General features: G+C 43.7%; 1 protein-coding gene across 1 annotated transcript in view; it reads left to right on the top strand.

The window, feature by feature from the left end:
• Positions 1 to 13,472, top strand: part of FBXW8 (F-box and WD repeat domain containing 8) — a 109,557-nt gene that overhangs the window by 83,363 nt on the left and 12,722 nt on the right. The window contains exon 8 of the mRNA XM_033097580.1: positions 8,222 to 8,349. Coding sequence (XP_032953471.1) covers positions 8,222 to 8,349 — 128 coding nt within the window. The remainder of the gene's footprint in view (positions 1 to 8,221; positions 8,350 to 13,472) is intronic.

Below are 13,472 nucleotides of genomic sequence, written 5' to 3' on the forward strand. Positions count from 1 at the left end.
CCCAAATGCTTTTAATTTTAAAGAGTGCATTTCATAGTTTGCAGCCTCAGTCTTCCTCCCAATATGAAATAGATTTCATAATAACTTTTTTCTCATGGGGACTGTGATTAGTTACATGTCGTTGATATTTGTGAAGAGCTTTGAAACTATCCATGCTCTTTATTATGATGAGGCCTGTTGGGAGCATAAAAAGGATTTTCAGCTTTCAGTCACACATTTGCATAATAATTATAATCTCTTCATTGGACTAAATGCTCCAACGGTGAACATTTCCTGCTCATTTTATGTACCCATGAACCATTTCTTTGTGGTCACGTCTTTGCCTTACTCTAGTGCTAGGACAGAGATTGTGTAAAGAGGTCGCCGAAGCAAAGCAGAGTGTGTATTCTGCTCACTGCGCCGAGCAGACCTGCCTTCCCTTATTAATTATTTCCAGCACCCATGGCTGTGGCTGGGGAGAGAGAGAGACTTGGGGTGTGTCTGCCTGCGTTTCCCCCGGAGCGCGCTCCTGCTCTCTGGGTTCCTTTCAGGCTTAGGTCACAATAGGTGTTGGTTTGGCCTCGCTCTGGTCCTTTTGTAGACATCTGCCCACATCACAAAGCCCCGAGTTTGGCACAGTCTGTGGTGATTGGCAATGCCTTCCCGGGCAGAGTCCAGTCCTGGAACAGTGGGGGTTGCAGGTGCATTGGCACGTGGTGGTGGGGCGCGCACGCGGGCCTGGCCTACCCCGCGCCTGGCGACGCTCAGCAACACCGTCCCATCCCTGAAATATCTTGGCCTCGTGGGCTTGTCACTCCAATTAAAACTTAAACATGAAAGCAGCCCAGGCTGCTTCTCCCTTTGTGCTGCGTTTGAGTGTGGCCTGTGCCAGAAGCATGTCATGGAAACTGCTGAGGGGGTGCTCTGTTTCAGGGATCTGTGCTTGTCAGGGGTCCATTTCTTCAAGCTCTGCATCTTGCTGGTTGCTGCTGCTAAGTGCACCTGAGAGGCTAGTTTTTGTTTGCCAACAGAAAGTCACCTTTGGGATGGTGGTGAAAGTCATTTTCCACATGTTCACAGATACGCCTGTTAGCAAGCCTCACGCTCTGACTTATCTCTGGCAAGGACTTACAAAATAGTCTCTCTGGCTGATTGTCAAAAATTACATCATATCGGAGTAAACTGCTTTTAAATCAGACATCCATTATTCATGTATATTAACTGCTTTTTTATTTTTTTATTGGCTGTTTTGTGTATGATTTACTCTTTTCTCACTGGCTCCCCCGCCCTCCCCAATTGTCTGTCTTTCTCATTGTTTTTTTAAAAAATCTTAGCTCATCTGTGAATTTTTAGGGGCTATTCACTTAGCTTTGTATGTGACCATCTATATGCCGACCCTGCATTTTTTGTAGTGAAATTTTTGACCACCTTTTTGTAGGTCGTATTTATGTTGTGTCAGAAGAGCAACTTGGGTCGTTTACATGAGTAAATTCTACCCCGAGAAGGGAGGTCTTTTTCTTTTGTATCTTTTTTTTTTTTAAATGAGCATCGCTCGTCTTGTACTTCAAGATCTGTACCGAATGAAACTGTACCTCCCACTTCTGAAACAGCTAAATACATTGCCGTTGGTGGAAAGCACAATGACTTAATGTGTTCATTTGTATGCAAGGAGCATATCTTTACTGTAAGGCCGGTGTATCATCCGCCTGTAATCGATAGATACAGGCAGAGATGCATAGCATCGTTCATTCTTTCATCAAATGTATACCGAGTCCCTCCTATGTGCCCAGCACGGTACAGGTATCCAAGGAAGCCTCTGTTCACTCCACACTACTGCCAGAGGGTCCCCTCTGCATCTGGCATCCTTGTGGCCATGGGACATCGATCGCCCCAAGTCAGGGCACGTGAGTGTTTGGAATAATAAGGACTAATACAGTTGGCTCTATTTATTGAGCCCCAATACAGCGTTGTTGTGGTAGATAGTCAGTATTTGTATACTTTTATGCACATTTACCTGAATCTTTGCTCATTATTCCTTTCAGCATCTCACGTCTTTTTTTCTGTAATGATTTTCCATCTTCCAAAAGTCTATTCTGTAGAAGTTTCTTTAGTGAGGGTCTCTTAGCCACAAGTGTTCTCCATGTTTTTATCCCCCCAAACTCTTTATTTCACCCTTTATTTCACCCATTTGGCTAGTCCTTTGTAACTCTAGGTTGACAGTTACTTTCTCTCAGTCCTTTGCAGAGATTACTGGTTGTGACTTCGATGGATGCCACTGAGAAATTGGCTGTCAGTCTAATTGTCATTCCCTCCTAGGACCGTTTCTCTTCTTTCAGCTGCTTTTAAGGTCTTTTCCTTGTCTTCCATTTTCTGTGGTTTCACTCTGCCTCTAGGTGTGGATTTAGTTTTATTTTTCGCGTTTGGGATTTTTTTGTGCTTCCTTTCTTTAATTGTAGAAAATTCCCAGCCATTGTCAAAATTTTCCTGTCCCTCGTTTTCTGTCTTCTTTCTGTCTGGACTAGTTGTGTGTTAGACCAGCTTGTTGTCTCTTTTGTGCTCTCTACCGCTCGTTCATATTTTCCTTCTCTTTCTCTCTCTGTTGCATTCTGAATAATTTCTTAAAATCTATCTTCCAGTTCACAGAATCCTCTCTTGGGCTCCGTCTAATTACTGGTTGAACTCATCCATTGACTTTTTAATGTCTAGAAATTCTGGTTTGGTTTTTCAGAGCTGCTTAGTTTTCTGTTTTTGACCCCTGTACTCTTTTGTTTGTATAAACATTTTCTTCATCTGATATCCTTGGAAGTCTAATTCGTCTGTTTGTTGTCTGCCTGTCACTTATGATGAGGTGTTTCTTTCTGTACTTGCAATTTTGTTTTTATCGTGAGCTCACATTTAGCAGATGTCGATTTGTCAGTCTCCTAAGGGGCCTGAGTTGAAAGGGTTTTCCTCCTGAGAAGATTCTGCCAGGTACCAGAGGGCATGTTACCAACCTGAAAATACTTGAAACTAATTACTGGGCATGGGGATTGTTGGCCTTGTAGGTAGTAGAAATTCAAACTCAACCTGTGTGAGGGCAGACGTGTGATAATAGACCCCAGGGCAAACATTTTCCACCCTGAGCTGAACCAGAGGCAGACAAGCTTCTGAGTAGGCCCTGTTCGCTTAAGAACAGATTTTTTCCCCCCTAATTTGCTTTTTACTGAGAGTACACAGTTGCACAAGAACCAGCTTTATGCAGAGGTCCCCGTTCTGCTGTTCCACGTGGTGCTGGCTGGAATCTTTGCCTCCTGTTCCCCAGTTCTCTAGGCTTCGACACTGGCAGATCCCCTCAGAGTATCCCTGGCATGAGAGCTCACTGTCCTTTCTGGTTTTCGTGCTATCCATTTTTGGCTCCTCAGAATTTCTCTGATTTCTTAGAAGTTGAACATAATAGTTGAAGGAATTTTTATTAATGCACCGAATCTTACCTAGTGTTTCCGGCGTTTAGAAACAGGAGGATTTTCCAGACATTCTCGTCTGCCGTATTGTCAGAAGTGGATATAGTTTGGGAGTTCTAGAATCTGGATACCGTGGAGAGAGATCCATGGAACCTCCTTCTATTTTGAGTAGGATGAAGTGGTTCCTTTTTATAAGCCAGCAGCAAGATTGGGCATCCAATAATGGGGGCACGTGTTAAGCAAAACAAGGCATATCTGAGTACTGATTGTGTCCCAGACTGTGGCAAGGTCTGGGTTTACCTGATAGCGTGTACCAGTCGGTCAGTCTATAGGACCTTACTGAGCACCTAGCACCTGCTGGGTCCTTAACTAAAGCTGCAAGAATGAACGATAGGGTTTCTTTCCCCAGAAACGTGTAGTCGAAGTCTAGGCCAGTGTCTTACACATGGGGCGTGGTGCTTGGTAACGCCTCAGCCGACCTGCTAGAATCAGCCTCCTCAGTGAGTCTCCTCCCCTCCCGTGTCTGAGAACCACGGTCTGGGAGAAAGTCAGAGGAAGCCAACGCTTACGTTTAAGATGGCACCGTGGGAAAACCAGATGAAGGGTGTAGACGGTGAATGCCTTCAGCACGGACAAGAGGGAACCAACTCTGTGTGTGAAGGGCCAAACAGAGCACAAAATCAGTGACAGCGATGGAAGAGGAGAGCATGCGGGTTATTTGCTTGACTCTCTAGAATTTGGCTTCTTATCATGATTTCCCCCCTTCAGAAGAGCAAAATATCTGTGGTCGCGATGGAGGTGGGTTATTAGGGCTCAGAAAAGAAAGTGGGTAGACTTTGTCGTCTCCAAGAATTTGAATCAAAGCTGCTCCCCTGCCTTTGATCTTTTGCTCTGCTTCAGTGCAGCCAGCATCTCCTGATCTTTTGCTCTGTCACTTCTCTTTTTTGAAAATGGTGGCAGACAAGTTAGCTTTAATTCACAAGCCTTTTTAAATGCTGTCGTCTTGTAAGGAAGCCTTCTGACCACTCCTCACCACTTTGGGAGGGCAGTGCTGGGGTTCTCGGGAGGTGAGCGGCTGGCCGGGTTGATTCTATTGTTGGCAGACAGGAGTATGAGGAAGACTCACTGTTTTCGTAAAGTCAGAGAAAACACGATCGGGTTCCTTTCTTCATTCATCAGTATATGACCGCTGTCATGTACTGGGGCTGCACGTCTCTGTGATCTCTTCATAGTGATTTCTGTAGGCAAGTGGTTGCTATTTAATAATGAGGGTGGTAGCACTCCTAGATTTTAGGAAGTGTTTGCAGTGCCAAATCCAGTTGTTACTGGGTGAAGGAGGAAGTTGGCCTGCCTTAAGCCCACCCCACTGCAGTGACTGACAGATAGCCACGTCTCAGCTCTTTCCTTGATGGTCGGTTGGAAAGTCCGTTCCGGCACACTCAGTGGTCCAGGTCACATGTGGAGGATGCGGGGCCCGCCCGCACAGGGCAGTGGCTGATGCTTCCCAGGTGCTGGGCCTCTGGTTGCCACCACTTTCCTCTGTACTGCTGTACTGCTGCCCCCGCTGCTGACTACACCAGCTGCTAGGACATGGCTAGAAGGTGGGTCTCCTCCGAGAGGCGAGTCCCATGTATGGAGGAGCAGGACAGCTGGCGGCCGTGCACCAGCTGGCGGAGAGGTGGATTGTTTCAGCTGGCAGCAAGCTGAAGCTTCGGCACGTCATCCGCCGTCCTCGTTCATTCCAGTGCCCACTGCACAGAAGATGATTCATAAATACTGTTGACTGGCCGTTGAGCGAGTTACAGCGTTCTTTATTTTGTCTGAAAAATGAGGAACAACCCAAACATCCATCAGCATGGAATTATATAGCCATAGAGAAATCCTATGCCACCATCATGAAGAACAAGATTTATCTGTAGGTACTGACAAGGAAAAAACTCTCACGTTATCTGGTAGGAAAAACAAATCTTAGAACAATAATGCCATTCAGAGAAAAGAATAATTTATACAGACATACGGGGGTGGGAACAGACAGACATAAGACAAATGTGTATAGAAAAAGTCTAACAGTACGTACGCTAAGCTTTCAAGTGGTCATTTCTGAGAGAGGGGTATACAAAAGATTACCACTTTTTGTTACATTATTCTGTTAGATTAACTTTGACAAAATTGAAAGGATTCTAAGATTAGGAGTTCTAAAAATACTTGAAGATCTCTAAGCAGAAAAAAACAGACCGAAAGAAAGAACTTTCTGCCAAAGTTCTTTTTAAACAATACTTGCTTCCACCAGTGCCCTCAAGATTTACCTGGAAGCTAAAGAGAAAGGAAAACCACCCATAGTTATCTTCGCAAAATACACACCAGTCTTAACATGGCTTAGTCGTCTTAGGTAATTCTTAAAGAAACATCTAACTCCTATGAAGATTTGCTCAGTAATCACTATTTAAGCTCTTTGTAATATACACTTGCTACTTAAAAGAAAAAAATCTCCAGCAACGTCTATTGATTTGGCGGTCACATTAGGGCAGAATATTTTCTCCAAGATTTTCACTACGGGTAGTTTTTTTCCTTCTTTCCAGCATATCCATACGCCTCTGAGAGTGGGTCAAGTGCCATGGATGGAGATTCACCCAACTAGGGCAATAAAGAGAAAAATTAGTCTAATGCATATCTTAACAAGGGGGAGAGTGTGAGCATGAATAATTAATCTCACTAGTCTGTGGCAATCAGATAAAATGAAGTCCCATTTGCTCAACCTTATTAAAAGAGAGAGAGTGCGGGAGGGAGGGAGGGAGAAATGGTAAAGGTCGTTAAGGGACTTGTAACATGGAAAGACCCGCCTTGGAGATGGGTAATGTGTTTTCTAATCTCTGTGGTCTTTAACTAAACGTAATGGTGAAGGTACTCTTCAGATAGTTCTAATTCATTGAATTATTAAACATTTTAGAAAATACTTGACTCCTGACGACTAACTTAGATGTCTTTATGATGAATTTGCAGTCTTTTTCGAGAGGGATGAGATCTCACTCTATCACTCCGAAATGATCCATCCACTTGTCAAGTAAGAACTTCTAGAAAAAGTAAAGGATAGGAACTGACTTAGTGTCAGATTTTAATTTTTATATTTACCATGGACACTTTATATTTTGAAGGCCTACCTTCCTGCTGTAAAACTTGAAGTATTTTAAAAACAAGAAGATACTGAGTCTGAGAACCCTATTGAAAGCCCTATAATGGTAATAAATGCAGAATATTACTTTCATGATAGACCGAGGTTATTGGGTTTTTTCCCCCCTCCCTCCAGGAGCTGATTTAATGCACTTTTTAGGTTTTCACTGTAGATAGGAGATTTGATTATTTCTGTGTTCTTACCTGGAAGGATAATCTTATTTTGGGTATTTTAGAATTGTGGAAATTTTCTCAGAAACTTGTATTTTCAACTGCATGAAAATAAAAATAAAATTTAGCTTGCTCTCTGGTCTTATGGATTAAGAAGGCATTTTAAATTTTGAAAGTGTATGCTTCCCTTTCAGATGCTATATAGCAATAATTAGTAAATATTGTAGTGTTGTTTGTACTATTAGGAATTTCCAAAGATTCCGTTGTTAGCAATGTGTGTTGACAGTGAGATCACTGGTATTCACGTTGGAGACAGTTGATTAACTTCTCAGTACTAAAATAAGAACCTGTATACTAATAGCTGATAAATGAATAGGTTAACAAGGAAAAAAACACATTTTTGCATGTGTGCTAGGAGAGGAGACTCTCACTACAAAATACTGATATTAAAACTTTGGAGTTCAGTGATTAATTTTAACCACATGGTTCACAGAATACAATGTATGCACTGGAGTGTGTGTGTGTACGTGTGCGCGCGTGCGTGCGCGTGTGTGCGCGTGCGTGTGTGCATGCGTGTGTGTGAATGAGGAGGCCTCTGAACTGTGAATTTTGGGACAAAGACTGTGTCCCCAGAACTTACAACAGTGACTGGCCCATAGCAGGCATTTAATGTCAATCAAGTGGAATTGAATTACTAAGATTTTTTTTTTTTAAATAAAAGACTTAAATAATCTTCAGAAAGATTATTTATGAGTCATCCTTAGTTTTTCTTTTTGCTGGAGAGAAGTCACTGGAAGTGTTCACATTCAATGAGTACATTGTCTAGAGACGAAGAATGTCTTCTTATTTGCCTCATACGTTGTGGAACAGAGCTTCCTAAAATTGGCAAGTGGAGAGTGATCGAAGAGAGAAACATTTGGGACTCGGACTTTGTAGTTTAGTCTAAAGGAATCATTGAGTGGTTAACTACGCAAGCTTCGTCTACCTGGGTACTTGTACAGGACTTTTGTTTTACCTCCTGTAGTATAAATACAGAGAGGGGAAAAAGAAAGAGAACCCAAGCTGGCTTAGCCGCAACTTTCTGGATCTTTTTACATCCCCATTAATTCCCAACCAGAAGCAGCCAGTGACCTTAGTTTCCACGCCTCTTTTTCTGTGTTAGGAAACTGGGAAACCTAATTTCCTCGCTTGGCATTTTTCTTTGTGTCCTTTGAGTTTGTTTGCACCTGGGCCTGAGGAACGCTCTGGCTTTTCCTTTCTTCTCTTTTGCATTTCCTTCTGTCATTCTACCAGCCATCTCCCTGTCATATCGTTACCTGGAAAAGGTCAGGATACTTCGTGGCAGACCGTCTTTAATGGGAGCGGAGGTAATGACCCTGCCCTGGGCGACGCTGCAGTGAAACGTGTTTGATGGAAGTCTGCAGGATTGTAACGGCACACCGCATCTTCTTCTTCCTCCCCAGATCCTGGTGTACAGCCTGGAAGCAGAACGCTGCCTCTCGAAGCTGGGCAATGCACTGGGCGACTTCACGTGCGTCAACCTCAGGGACAGCCCTCCCAGTCTCATGGTCAGTGGCAACATGGACAGGAGGTATGTCTGAGTACCACGCACCCTGCTGTAGCCACCGCAGCACCCGCCCAGGCCTTGCGCCTGGCCTCCACTGTGCTCGCCCATTTCCTCTGCGGTTCCCACTCCTCCATCCTCAGTGCACACACAGCCTGGCCACCTGAGTTCAGCCCCGATCCCATAAATACTGTCTCTGTGAACTTGGAGAACAAAGTCTCGTATTAGGTAATAGTTGGACGGAGCCGTGTCTCTGCCTCATTTCTGAAACACCATGGGAAGGTTGTCTTTTAAGCCATTTGGTGGACGCAGTTGGTGGAAGGTCCAGTGAGACCACTTGGAATATCTTTTGTCTCCCTGCTGCAAAATTTGTTTGGCATTTAAAAGCTCACTTTCTAATATTAAAAACAATAACCTAAGGGATGAATCATGTTCAACAAAATAGGGTTGCCTGCCAAATGATGTCAAGAGTGTATTTCAGAACACTGTGGTGTCCCTCTGGTGATGGGGGAAAAAAGAGACTTTATGTGAACAGATTCCAGTTTCTATTTAGCTGATTAGCAGTCTTCTCTTTAACGCATTGGCTTAGGGACTCGGATTTTCCCGGTACAGGGTCCAGTGCCAGCCACGGACGCTCCAGGAACCATCAGCACGAAAGGATTAAAGTGTTTGAAAAGACTCTCTGAGTCCAAATTTTAGGTTTTTTCCCTCCCCGTCCCCTCTCCCCCTTGTCTTTTCCTTTCTTTTTTTTTTTTTTTTGGCTGGTTATCTGCCATGTCTGATCCACTGCCCTGAAGAGAGGTAGCCTGGCTGGAGGCCAGGGTCTGCCAGCACCCCCTCCCCCGGGCCCGGCCCCAGGCTGCAGGTGGCAGGCTGCTCTGTGGGGGGATCAGATCGTGAGTTGGGTACGCCTTCGTGCCAAAGCCTAGATCTCTGTGGCTCCAGTGCAGCAGCTTGCACAAATAATTATTTTGTCAAATAATATTTTCAACTCCTGACCTTCACCCCTCTACCGCTCCCTTCCCTTAGAGCCAAAAGAAAATGCGAGTACCTTTACTGAAAGAAAATGCTGGATCAGTTTTTTTCTAAGGCCTCCAAAAATGGCTGATATTTCCGAGGCTTGAGAACTGAACTCTTCCATGTGGGTCCAGTTTTTCTCTTCAAAAGCTAGGCTTGATCAGTGGCCCCACATGCGGTACGGTAAACGAAAGCCATCACTTTGTAGTTTTACTGTCACGGTTTAGTTTCCAGACCGAGCTGTACAAAGGCTTATCTGAGAGGTCCCTCCCCACAGGGACCGCGTAGCGGCTCGCTTTCCAAGAGAGCAAATGCAGAGGGCTCTTTGGGGCATCCAGATGGAAGCGTTTGGGATTGTAGGTTATGCTTCAGAGTTTGTTTACAGCATGGCCGTTTAGGTGGTCAGCCACAGCTCGACTCCCAGGAAACCAAAATGGTGTTCCAGAGACGAGATCTCCGTTTCTGTATCATTCAACTCACTTAGCTCTAGAACAACTGTCAGAGCCAGGCGGTCCTGACACTTAGGAGACCAGGACCGCTGACTTTTTCCTCTGCGGCTGGGCTGCCTGATTATGTGCCCATGGCCAGGAGAGGAGCGAAATGCTCAGTGTACAAGAGCTCGTGGTCATTTCGACGTCCACATTTGACCACGTGAAGTCCATTTTATTAGTAAGCAATGTTCTTTTCTTTTTTAACCCCTCCGTCTCTGTGGATGAAAAGAACAGACTAGTGACTTGAAATTGGGGCGGGGCTATCCAAAGTGGCCTTTCATCAGGGCAGTCTTAAATTTGTGTACCAGCTCTCTGACCACTGCTGGGACATCATGAGCTCACCGTCACCTGCAAGGCTGTTCTTTATTCATTAGAATAGCAGTGTTAGCAATAGAATTTGAAACACAGGAGTTAAAAAATCGTACATGTGGAAACAGGAAGGAATAAGGAATCTACACTTTTCAGTGTAGTAGACGGAAGTCTTGTGGGTTTTTTTCCCCCAAAGGCTTAAATAGCTATGAGTAGGATTTCCTGAGAGGAACGCCCAGGGTTGTACAGCTTATGTTTTATTTCAAAAGTGGGCGAAAGGGGTCAAAGACTGTGAAAAGAACTACATCCTTGGCTGTTACTTAATGGCTGATGCAATTTTTAAAAACCTAGAATCTCCTTTTTTTATGTTAAAAAACTGAATTTCCAGTGCATTGCCTTAGTACTTTATAAATAACTTGAGGGTGAAATGGACTCTAAAGATACATAAAACTGTCCCAGCTTAAGACAAAAATAGTTTTCGTTCAAATAAGGAAATCAGCTTGATTCAGTTCGCAAGGGTGTCATTTTGCAAGGAGTTGTTTTGGGGGCGGGGCATGGAAATAGGCTGAAATGAAAATTGAAGAAAATAGCTCACCTAGCTTGTCACCCTTTCCAGAAAAAAAAAAAAAACACAAACAGAGGATGTGTTAGTTGAGTCTGATGAAAATTAAGAGGTTGATTAGGGTGGAAACTGAGGTATCACTGGATTGTGCTTTTCCCTGGCTGGTAGAGAAGGGCTGTAACTGGGGAGGGGTTTGGGGTGGCTTCGCACAAGAGTTTGAATGCTATAGAGCAGTGAGTTTTTTAAAATGCAAATTTTGTCTTCTAAACCAAGAAGAAAGAACAATGAGTCATGTTAGATGCCTGGCGTCAGTTAGGTGTTAGGACCGGAGGCTTCAGTCTGTTCCTCTCCCCACAGTGTCTTCTAGTGCTCAGTCAGTGTTTAACACTGTATGTTTTGTGTTTATCCCGAGATGTACTTTTCTCTTCCCTCTTATATCTCCCTATCGGTGAAATCAGAATGTGTCTTTCACAATGGCATCTTAAAATGAACTGGCCGAATTTTAAAACGTCCCGTAAAGTAACAGTGCTTCTTACTGTCAGTGGTGTTTTCAATGAAAGTATGTATTTGTTCAGTGAAGGCAAAAATGAAGTAATAGCTTAGGAACTGGAGCATGAGTGAGAAGCTTCAGTGGGTTCCCAAGAGAAAGTCTGCAGGAAAGAGACCACTTGGTTTTTGTTTTTTAATTAAGCTCTGTTTGGGGGTTCACTGGGCATTTAGAATCTGTAAATTTATGTCTTCCACCAAATTGGGGGAGTTTTTGGCCATTTCTTCCAATATTTTTCTTTCCCTGCACTAATCCCTTTCTCCTCGCCTTCTGGGCCTTCAATAATGTGAATGTAAGACCTTTTGCTATCGTCCTACAGATCATTGAAGCTCTGTTCATTTTCTTTCCTAAACTTTACTTTTTTAGCCTTCAGATTGCATAATATCTCTTAATTTAACTTCAGGTTCACTGACCGCTCTGTCATCTCCATTCTGCTATTGAGCCCATCCAGTGGATTTTTTTATTTTAATGGTTTTATATTTTTTGATTCAAAATTTCCGTTCAGTTCTGTTTCATAGTTTCTACTTCTCTGCTCCAAATGCCATTCTTTCTTACCATTTGACCTTTACTCATGGAATATAGTTACAATACCCACGTGAAAGTCATTGATGATTCCCAAAATTGGGGTTACGTTAGGGTTGCCACCTGTTCATCGTTTTTTTCTTTAAGAAGGGGTCACATTTTCCTGGGTTGTTTTTTGGGGGGGAGGGAGGGCTATGTCAAGTAATTTTGGATTGTATCCTGGATATTTTGAATGTTGTGTCCACTTTGGATCCTGTTACATAATCCTCTGGAGATTTTTTTTTAAAACAGGTAATAACCCCGGTTAGGTTCAGACTACAAGTCCTGTCTTGGCTTCTGTGGCTCTGTCCACACATGAGCCATTCAGGTGGTGGTCAGATGGCAGTGGCTTCAACTGCGTTGAGTTCTCAGAACCTCTGCTGTGCTGCTTTGGGTTTGTCCTGCACAGCTCAGCGGCGAGCCTGGGGTCTTGTGGGGTGCTACACAGTGGGCTCCCTTCCTCCCATTGCCTCTCTTCATCCCGACACTTTCCAGCCTTCAGGGACTCCTTTCCCTGGGCCACTGACCAGCATGTGGGGATTCTCCCAGAGTTTTACAGTCCTATAATGAGGGGACTGTCTCTGGGGCAAAGCCACAAAGAAAAGAGGGGCAAAGCCACACCCCTACACACACTCTTTGGATTGCAGAGGCCCCTTCCTTGGTCCTTCAGAAAGACGGAGTTTCTGTTGGAGTTTTAGCTCCTGCATCACCACACAGCTCTGCTACTGGAGCTCACACTCAGGGCAAGACAGACAAAAGAGGGGGGAATTGGGAAACCCCTTCCTCATGTGGCCACTTCCTCCACAATCCTCCATCTTGACTTAACTCTCCAGAGTCCTCAGGAATTTGCTTTTTGTGTTTTGCCCAGAGGTTTGGGTTGTAGTCGGCAGAAGACAGAGGCAGTTTGGGGCTTACTCCATCTTGGCCAGAATCAGAACTCCCACTTTCCTCTCAGTGGTTTAAATAAACGCCATAGTTGGCAGTAGAGGGCTGTGTTAAACGAGGCCCCTTCCCGTTCTGAAGCTCTCAGTCTTCTCATCTGTGATCTGCTCATGCTTTTCTGATGAACTCATGTGCTTTTTGGACTCTTTGGAGAAATGTCTATTCAGATCCTTGGCCTATTTTTTAATTGGGTTATTTGTCTTCTTATTTATTGAGTTGTAAGAGTTTTTTATATATTCCAGATACCAACCCCCAGATATGATTTATAAATACTTTCTCCCATTCTGTGGGTTGTCTTTTCACTCTTTTGATGGTATCCTTTGAAGCACAAACGTTTTTAATTTTGATGAAGTTCAATTTATCTCTTTGTCACTTGTCCTGATGGTATCATATTGAAGAAGCCATTTCCTAGCCCAGGGTCACAAAGATTTACCCCGATGTTTTCTTTTAAGAATTTTTAAGGTTTTGGCTGTTACAATGAGGTCACAATACATTTGGCGTTAATTTTTGCATATGGTGTGAGGTGCAAGTCCAGCCTCATTCTTTTGCATGTGGATATACACCTGTCCGAGCATCATCTGTTGAAAAGACTATTCTTTCCCCATTGAATTGTCTTGGCACCATTGCTGAAAATCAATTGACCATAAAATCGAGGGGTTATTCTAGGTATACTCATCTGATTAAAATTTAAAAGGATATTAAAGTAAGCTAAATGTTTCCG

This window comes from Rhinolophus ferrumequinum, chromosome 25 (genome assembly GCF_004115265.2).
Source record: "Rhinolophus ferrumequinum isolate MPI-CBG mRhiFer1 chromosome 25, mRhiFer1_v1.p, whole genome shotgun sequence".
NCBI classification, from domain to species: domain Eukaryota; kingdom Metazoa; phylum Chordata; class Mammalia; order Chiroptera; family Rhinolophidae; genus Rhinolophus; species Rhinolophus ferrumequinum.